The 9722-nt window shown below is 41.5% G+C and overlaps 1 protein-coding gene across 1 annotated transcript; it reads right to left on the reverse strand.

Moving 5' to 3' along the window:
• Positions 1–774: 774 nt before the first annotated feature.
• On the reverse strand, positions 775–3205 carry DIRAS3 (DIRAS family GTPase 3). The gene is made up of 2 exons (XM_024565582.3): positions 3125–3205; positions 775–2153 (listed from the first exon to the last, which is right to left on the reverse strand). Exon 2 carries the CDS (start codon positions 2086–2088, stop codon positions 1399–1401), a length of 690 nt encoding a protein of 229 aa, XP_024421350.1. The 5' UTR covers positions 2089–2153; positions 3125–3205; the 3' UTR covers positions 775–1398.
• Positions 3206–9722: the final 6517 nt, after the last annotated feature.

A 9722-nucleotide genomic window follows, 5' to 3' on the forward strand; every position in this document is an offset into this window, starting at 1 on the left:
AAGTGGTTGAGGATAATTGCTTCGAAAGTGAAAAAGGAAAATTTTAAATAAGTGACTGTTTAAAATGAGCCACTGAATGGATTTTCTAAACTCAAAGCTTTGCACTGTTATGAAATAGATGTTTATGGTTCCTTCTCAACAGTGTGTACATTTCCTGAAAATCAAGCTATATGAAACCATGTTTAAAACACATAAATTGTTCAATGTTTGTTCAATATTTTATGGAAAAAATATCACCAAATTGAGAGCTTTTCCCCTCCTTCACCAATTGAAAAAAAAAACATTAAAAAAATAAGAATATGTATAGTTGTGGAGTTGCTGACTCAAAAATTATGTTCAAATATAAAATTTATCTTTTTTAAAACTTGCCCTAAGGAGGAGTTTCTCTAATTTCAAATCCTAGCTATTTCTCCCCTTACCTGCCATCCGCATATATCCAGTATTTCTTGAGGGAAGACTTTTGAGGCAGCCACAGGCTGAGGTTTGCTTTTTACCAGTACCTCCAAGACGGCCACAGTGAACTTCCTCCTCAAAGACCCCTGGAGTTCTTCTGGATGTCAATCCAGAAGAGATTGTGGATACAAACCCGTTCTGCATTGCAATGACCCCTTACCACCCCTGCCTCACATTGGCTAATTTCAAGAGGGCACGGGAGTCCATGTGTGAAATTCTTATTAAAATCTGCCAGAATATGGTTGAAATTTTAATGCCATTTGTAATTTTTTGTTGTTGTCCAGTGAGGGGAAAAATCATTACAGCCGATTGCATGCAGGAAAAGCTTTATTAAGTCATGGAACTGTTATACTTTTTAAAAACTGCCATGTGGAATATCCATACACTTTTAAATGACTTGGGAAACTGGCACATCTTTAGTAAGCAAGTTCTACTTCCGTAATTTGCTCTGCCCCCACCCTCAGTGCTCAACTAAAGAACATTCATTTATTGATCTTGCTTAGTATATCTATTTCACACTCATCTAGCAAAGCTTCTGTTGCAAAAACACATTTCTTAACAATTAAGCACATAATGGAAAGTTGGGTTGGACACTCACAGGACTGGAAATGTTTAAAAATAATACATGGTAATATGGTTACAAGGGCAGTGGCATCTTTCAATTCATTTTGCTATTTCATTTTCTTTTCAAACATTAATTTCTGAAGTCTGTCAAGACTTACTCTCCTTTTTTCCCCTCCTCCAATGTCAATGTTGTAACAATATGAATTCTCTTGCCTGGGAAAAAGAAAAAATATTAACTTACAAGGGACATTTTTTGATGCCTAGCTGTTACAACCCAAACCACAGCACAAAGTCAATTGCACACAGGTGACACGTTACACTGGCGTTGGTCCACGTTCTCTACACACTGTCGGAGAAGGTCGGGCTCCTAAGATCCGGGGCTCACATGATGATGCACTTGCCCAGAAGCTTCTCGGCGATCTTGGGCACCTGGGATTTCTTCTGGGTAGGCTGGGCGCTGGTGGCAGGCTTCTTCGCGTGGTTCAGCAGCACGTGAAACAGCTCCTGCACGTTGACATCCGTCTTGGCGGAGGTCTCCATGAAGGCGCAATTCCACTCCAACGCGAAGGCAGCGCCGTCCTTCGCGGTCAGCTCCCGGCGGCGGCTGTCGTCGCATTTGTTGCCCACCAGCACGATAGGATACTTACGCAGGTTTCTACCCTTGATCTCGCGGATCAGCTCGTAGAAGGGCTTCAGCTCCTCCAGGGTCTGCTTCTTGGTGACTGAGTAGACCAGGACGAAGGCGTGGCCCCTGGCAATGGCGAGACGCTGCAAGCCCGGGTAGCGGTGACCGCCAGCCGTGTCGGTGATATGCAGCGTGCCCACGCTGCGACTGCTGCCGGGGACCTGGTGGTAGGTATCTTCCATAGTTGGCACATACTTCTCACGAAAGTTGCCGCGCACCCATCTCTTCACCAGTGCGCTCTTGCCAACGCCCGCGGAGCCGAGGATCACCACGCAGAAATCTTTGTTTTTCTTCTGGGGCATGACAGCACGAATGATCAGCAGAGTGGGCAGAGGTCGAAGCCGCTGCATCAGCTTTTCCTTGAGGCCAAAGCAGGAGTTGCCCATGGTCGAGAATTGGCACGAAGATGCGTGCACAACTATTCTGACACTGAACGAGCAGTAGGCGAAGCCTAGGGAGGAAGAAAGGGAGAGTGAGAGATGGGACTTCTAACCTGGAATGTTGTCACAGCGTCCGGACAGCTTCTCCCTGGCGACCGTGGGGAGGGTCTCTCAGCTCGCTCCCCAGCGCGACTTCCTCCCTCCTCGGAGGTAGAGCCTGGCTCACTGCCCGCCCCAGGCACCGACAAAACAGGTACAGGCAGGGAGGCTCACGGGCACCGCCAACGAGGTGTCTTACCGGTGGCTGCACACCCGTTATTTTCTTTCACAACACACTACTCCACTCTAACTGCAGAATGAGAAGCCGTCCAAACGGGCAGCTTGCCAACCCTCGACACGCACGTACCCAGGCTATCCTAACCAGACCTTTCCTCCCTGAATATGCCCTCGCTGTGCTCTTTCCTCCGGTATTAAAAATTGCCAGCATCTCCGACACCTTTCAATCACTGCGGGCAAGGGTTCGCCGCCACAGACGCCACGATCCGGGGTAGAGCCGTAGGGGCTATGAGGGGCACCCAGGGAACCCATACGAGCCAGGATGCTCGGTTCGTTGTACCAATAGATACCCATTGCCCGCAGCAGCTGTCTCTGTGCCATCCAGGAGGGTACCCGCTTCTCAGTCAACGCGCCCACCAGTTCCTTCCCGCCAAACCTGGACTGGTTCGCCGGCAACAACCCGGGCTGGTTCGCCCGCAACACCCCGGGCTGGTTCGCCCGCAACAACCCGGGCTGGTTCGCCCGCAACACCCCGGGCTGGTTCGCCCGCAACACCCCGGGCTGGTTCGCCGGCAACACCCCGGGCTGGTTCGCCCGCAACACCCCGGGCTGGTTCGCCCGCAACACCTAGTGTTCGAGTGCCCGTAAAAGGCAGAATGTGGCTTTGACCGCTCTGCGAAATGAGAATCGAGTGTGCTAGCGGGCAAATATGCTCCTCGCCCCGCAGACGTTGGCGGTATCTGCGGACGCGGCGCTAACTGCTTACCAGAAGCGGCAACGCGAGCGCAGCCAGGAACAACCAGCGTGCTCGGGGGCTCAGCGAGAAATGCTCCAACTGTCGGACTCGGACCAGAGCACTGGGACCAGGGGGCGCAGGCTGGGAGACTCCACTTGCATGATACACAGAGGGGGAGACCAGCCTTGCAGGGATGGCCTAGCACAGATGCGTCCCCACCCCTCCCCCTGCCGTCCACCCGGCGTCCCCCACACCTGACAGTGCCTGTACCCACAGCCCAGGGCTGGGAGGAGTAGGGGGGTGAATCCTAGATTCACAAACGTTGGTCCCCGTGGGCTTAGCCATATTAAGACTTCTCTTTTAAACGAGTGCAGAAACTTCCTCCCGGATGGATTTCCTGTGGTTTAGACAAGTTCTATGTAAGAGAGTTGAGTGGTACCCACTAAAACCAGCAACATTAAGCAGCTATTACATTCATCACTACTCTTTCTACGATGTCTTGTTTCATTATCACAAAAACCTAAAAGAAAAATCGAGGCAAGAATGTGTGCAGCCTCTAGGTGGCAAGAGTGGCTCCTGGCAGCCAGCAAGGAAACAAGGACCTCAAGCCTGCAAGTGCTAGCAACTGGATTTTATCAACAGGCTGAATGAACTTGAAAGGAGGTCCTGCTCAAGAAAATTTGTGTGATACCACAGACCTGCCAACACTTGATTTTAGTCTTGATTGCACAGAGAACCCAGTCTAGCCCATGGTCTTTTATTCCACACAACTGTGAGTTCTATAGTTCAGGTGTTGTTTTAAGCCATGAAGTTTGTGGTAATTGTTATATGCGAGATCGAAGGTTCTCGTTCTAGGAACCGAAAGACTCTGACTCTTAAGAGATTTATAGATGGTTTATTGGCCAAGCAAAGCTTTTACCTGCACAGGGGCGGACTCTCCCAAAGTGACCGGAGTCACGGTGCTCCATAGAGCTGCAGATGAGAGCCCCACCGAACGCTCACAGGCTAGCTCTTTTATACAGTGAGAAGCAAGCAAGCAAGTTACAAAAGCGGGAATTGCTGTTATCTCTGCATAGCTCTTGACTCTGGAGCAATTTTGCTCTGGGTTCAGGAGGAACTATCTGTCTGTCTCCTGTTGATAGGAACCATCTGTCTGCCTCCTGTTGATAAGCTTATTTCAGATGACGATTTGTTTCTCTTCCTTATCCATTCTAGTGACCTTCAAGAGGTTTTCCGCTTAGCAATGCTTATAATGCCTAGGTCTCTTGCCTAGCTCTCAACAGTAATTTGTTATACAGCAAACACACAAACAAATAAAAACCCTAATGCAGCAGATAAAGTTACTTGTTCAAGGTTATAGGGTTTGTAAACGATGGAACCAAACCTAGTTTTTCTAACTCCAAGTCTTCTTTTCCTGGCACTATCATTCTGCCATTAAGCTGACGTCCTATTTCCTACTCATAGTAGAAATGTTTTTCATAGCTTTTTTTTCTTACCCAAATTCACATCTATATTGGGTAGAGATCAAGGACACAGGCTTAAATAAAACAACAAAAACCTAGATTTAGAATGTTTGCGTGTTGTTTCCCCTTTCGTTCTTATGAATACACCTTAATATGCCTTTAAGCTGTGGGACCTTGAGAAATTACTTTTTTATAGAAGCAATACCTATGAAAAAGAATTGTGAGGAGGATTCAAGGAACTGTTGCCTGAAGCACTATTAGAAGGCATACTTAGTGCAACAAGTAATCCATAAATGACAGCTATCAACCTTCGTATAGTAATGCCAGAGTCTAGGTGCACACAATCCTGTGGCCTTTGAGCATTTTAATCATGGCTTTTTGGACGAAGTCACAACCTCTTTATGTCGTCCAATGGAGATCAGATTTCAGTCTGGAAAATACAGCTGGTTCAGAGAGAAGTAAGTTGGGGTCAGACAAATTTGGGGCAGGGAGGAAGTAGGGTGTGATTTCCAAGCAATAATGAAATTATTGCCCATTCCTCCTAAAACACAAGATTCTCTCTGCTTATTGAAATTAAAGCAACTGAAAAGTGTTGAGGAATGGGCAAGAATAGAAAAGAGGCTCCTAAAAACACTGATGTGGTGGATGAAAAAAGGTGCTTTTGGAGGTAAAGACACACACACACAGGAAAAATTGGGGTGGAAAAATATATACCCCAAAGGTAAACCCTTTAAATGCCAGACAGATCAAATTAAAAGATCATTAAGTAGAATTTACAAAGAATGAAGTAAATATGAAACCATAGCTCTTGCACTGAAAATAAGTATTATTCCTCAAAAACTAGTATAAAATATTTTATCTTGAGAAGAGACCTATCTCAGGCAACCAGCACCACACCGGGCCAGAAGGTTCAAAGAAATGGGCTTAGAGTAAATACCAGCTAGTTAGGATCCACACTTTGGAGATATATCAGGGAGAAAGATGATTAATTGAAACTAACACTGAGATGAATCACTGTCTGAATTATCTGAGAAGGGTTTTAAAGTAGCCATTGTAAGAATACTTCAACAAGCACTTACAATTTTTTTGAAACAAATTAAAAAATCAAAATTTTAGCAAATAAAATGTATAAAAAGGATTTAAAATTGTAGAACTGAAAAATACAATAAAAAACTTCCTAAATGAGTTCAAATCAATAGTAGAATGGAGATGGCAGAGGATAGAATCAGTGAACTGAGGACAAAGCAATAAAATTTACTCAATGTAAACAGCAGAGAGACAACAGATGGGGGGGTGAGATGGGCAGTGAACAGTGTCAAGGACATGTGGGACATTCCTACATTTGTATCATTAGAGTCCCAGAAGGACAGGAGAAAGAGAGGGTGTCTGAGTATTGGAAAATATGATGACTGAAAACTCCCCGAATTTGGTGAAAAGCACTACCTACAGTTTCAAGAAGCTGAGCAAACTCCACCAGGATAATTCCAGAGAAATCAATGCCAAGGCACATAGAGTAGCCTCCCTTTGTGTGGGATGCATTCCAAGAACCCCCAGGAGATGCCTAAAACTACAAATATTACCAAACCCTATATATACTATGTTTTTTTCTATACATACATGCCTATGTTTAATTTATAAATTAGGCAATTTCACCCACAGAAGATTTATTCTTACTGTAGATCTTAGCCACCTCAGCATATGGGTTTTTTTTTATTATTAATTGGAGAACTTTTCCTTTTTTACTTAAAGAAAGCACTTTACAGCTTCTCTTTGGCATATCCTAATTGGCAGCATCACTACTATTGTGCTTTGGGGCCATTAGTAAGTAAAATAAAGGTTACTTCAACATAAGCCCTGCAATACTGCAACAGCTGATCTGATAACCAAGATGGCTATTAAGTGGTTAATAGGTGAGTAGTATGGACATGGTGGACAAAGTGATGATTCACATCCCAGGTGGGTTAGAACAAAATGGTGGGAGATTTCATGATGCTACTCGGAATAGCATACAACTTAAAACTTATGAGTGGTTTATCTGTGGAATTTTTCATTTAATATTTTTGGATAGTGGTTGACCATGGGTAACTGAAAACTTATAAAGTGAAACCACAAATAAGGAAAAACTACTGTAATTGAATTCTAAAAACTAAACATACACACAAAACCTTTTGAAAGCAGCTAGGAAAAAAGCAACATACTACCTACAGAGGAACACTAATTCTGATGACAGCAGATATCTCACTTGAAACCACAGATGCCAGAGGAAATAGCATGACGTTTTTAAAGTCCTGAAAGAAAAGCACTGTCAACTCTAAATTCAACATTCAAAAAAGTGGTCCTTCAAGAACAATGAGGAAATAGTGACATGTCCAGATGAGCTAAGCGAATTCATTGCTAATAAATCTACCCTAATGAATGGCAAAAGGAGGTTTTTTAAATAGAGAGGACAACTTGGAATTTCAGAAAAGAAGGTAGAGTACCAGAATATGTAAAAAAAAAAAAAAGTACTAAATATGATAGACTATCTCTCTTTTCATGAGTTTTTACAATCATATTTGATGACTGAAAGAAAAAATCATAATATCATCTGATAGTCAAGGCAATAATATTAAAAGATTCCACTTCTGGGAATTAATCCAGACAAACCCAAAACACTAATTTGAAAGAATGTAAGCACCCCTATGCTCATGGCAGCATTATTTACAATAGCCAGGATTTGGAAGCAACCCAGGTGTCCATCAGTAGATGAGTGGATAAAAAAGCTCTGGTACATTTACACAGTATAATACTACTTGGCCATGAAAAAGAAGGAAACCTTACCCTTTGTGACAGCATGGATGGACCTGGAGAGATTACGCTAGGTGAAATAATTCAATCACAGAAAGACAATCATCATATGATCTCACTTATATATGAATTTAATGAATAAAATGAACTAAGAAACAAAATGATGACAGACTCATGGATAGAGAGCAGGCTAACAGTTATCAGAGGTCAGGGGTGAGGGGATTGAGCAATAAAGAAAAAAAGGAGGAAAATAACTCATGGACATAGACAACAGTGTGGTGATTGCTCAGGGAGGGGACAATGGAGGGAGGTGGAGGAAGGCAGAGGTGGATAAACAGTGATGGAAGGAGGCCTGACTTGGGGTGGCAAACACAATATACAACACAGTGTACTGATGAAGTCTGTAGAATTGTGCACCTGAAACCTGCAGAATTTTGTTAACCAGTGGCACTCCTGACAAATTCAACAGAGAGGGGGAAAAATTGGGGAAGACAAAGAGCCCAAAATAGAAGTAGGGTTTCCATACTCCATTCAAAATGGTAAAATGTTGATACCAATAGAGTATGACGAATCACATATGTATATTGTAATATCCAGAACAATAACTTTTTATACAAGAGATACATTCAAACACACTGAAAGTAAGTTAATACGGAATCCTAAAAAAAAAAAAAGTTCCAGTAACCCATAGAAAGGTGAGAAAAGAGAAACAGATGAAAACCAGAAAATAAATAATAAAATTGCATACTTAAACCTCAAATAAATAAAAAGTTACTTAAATGTAAATTGTGTAAACCAATTAAAAAGATGGATTGGTATAGTGAATTAAAAAAAACAGAAAGAAACACAAGCTAACTATATGGTGTTTGAAGCGAGAAGAAACTCACTTTCCATTCAATGATATAGATAGGTCGAAAGTAAAAGGACATTTCTATTTAGTAACATAGAATATGTGGAAACCAAAATTAAAAATACAAAATTATTTACAAATTACTTTAAAGAAAATGAAATATTTTATATATGCTTAACAATGCTCATTAAGGATCTGAATGTGGAAAACTCTAATAAAAAAAAATCAAAGAAGACCTAAATAGATAAAGAGACATAATACCTTTATGAGTTAGAAGACTCGGCTTAATAAAGATGTCAATCCTCTCCAAAATGATCTATAGGTTTAATGTAATTCTTCTGAGAATCACAAGATTTGTTTTAGTGAACATAGATGAGCTTATGCTAAAATTTATATGGAAAGGCATAGTACATAGAGTAGATAAAACACTCTTGAAAAAGAAGACTGAAGTGAAAAGAATCACTCTACTTGTTATTAAGGCTTACGGTAGAGCTACAGTAATCGTGGCAGTATCGTTTCACTGGATGGATAGCCATAGATCGAGAACCTCATAGTGAACCCAGGAATAGGCACACGCAAATACGCCCGACTGATTTTTGACAAAGGCACAGAACAAATTCAGTGCAGGAAGAATAGTCTTTTCAACCAATGGTGCTAGAGCCACTGTACATCTAGAAATAAAAACAAACACGATATCTCAGACTAGATCTCACATCATTTATAAAAATTAACCCATAACGGATAATGCAATGTGTAAAATTACAAAGTTGTTAGAAAAAAATCAAACAAAATCTTTGGGATTTAAGTCTAGGTCAAGTTCTTAACCTTGACACAGGTAGCAAATCCATAAAAGGACAATTTGATATATTAGAACTCAAAAAAATTAAAAACTTTTTCTTTGTGAAAGACCCTGTAAAATTAATAAAAAGAAAAGATATACACTGTGAGAAAATATTTGCAAGCCACATGTCTGGCATAGAATTAGTTTATAGAACATATAAAGAACTCTCAAAACTGAATAATAAAGAAATCTAATTAGAAAATGGGCAAAAGACACAGACATTTCACTGAAGAAGATATACAGATAGCAAATAACCAAATATAAAGCTTTTCAACATCATTAGCCACTGGAGGAATGCAAATTAAAAGCACAGTGAGATATTTCTACACACCTATCATAGTAGCTAAAATAAAGAATAGTGGTAACACTAAAAGCTGATGAGAATGCAGAGAAATTGGATCGCCCACATATTGCTGGTGGGAATGTAAAATGGTAGCCACTCTGGGAAACAGTTTGGCACTTTTTGTAAAAGCAAACATACAATCAGCAATTGCACTCTTGGGTATTTATCCTAGAGAAGTGAAAAACTTAAGTTCACGCATAATGCACATACATTTATATGTGAATTTTGTATACAAATATTTACAGCACCTTAATTCAGTGATTTTCAAGTGGGATGCTGCAAGAACTTTTAAAACGTGCAATACCTGACTATTCATTCAGGGGCACTGACCTCTTTTCCCTAAA

The sequence above is a fragment of the Desmodus rotundus genome, chromosome 3 (assembly GCF_022682495.2).
Source record: "Desmodus rotundus isolate HL8 chromosome 3, HLdesRot8A.1, whole genome shotgun sequence".
Classification (NCBI taxonomy): domain Eukaryota; kingdom Metazoa; phylum Chordata; class Mammalia; order Chiroptera; family Phyllostomidae; genus Desmodus; species Desmodus rotundus.

Bases quoted from the DNA above. Each gene is read 5' to 3' on its own strand.
- DIRAS3 (XM_024565582.3), bottom strand. From the start codon at position 2,088: ATGGGCAACTCCTGCTTTGGCCTCAAGGAAAAGCTGATGCAGCGGCTT.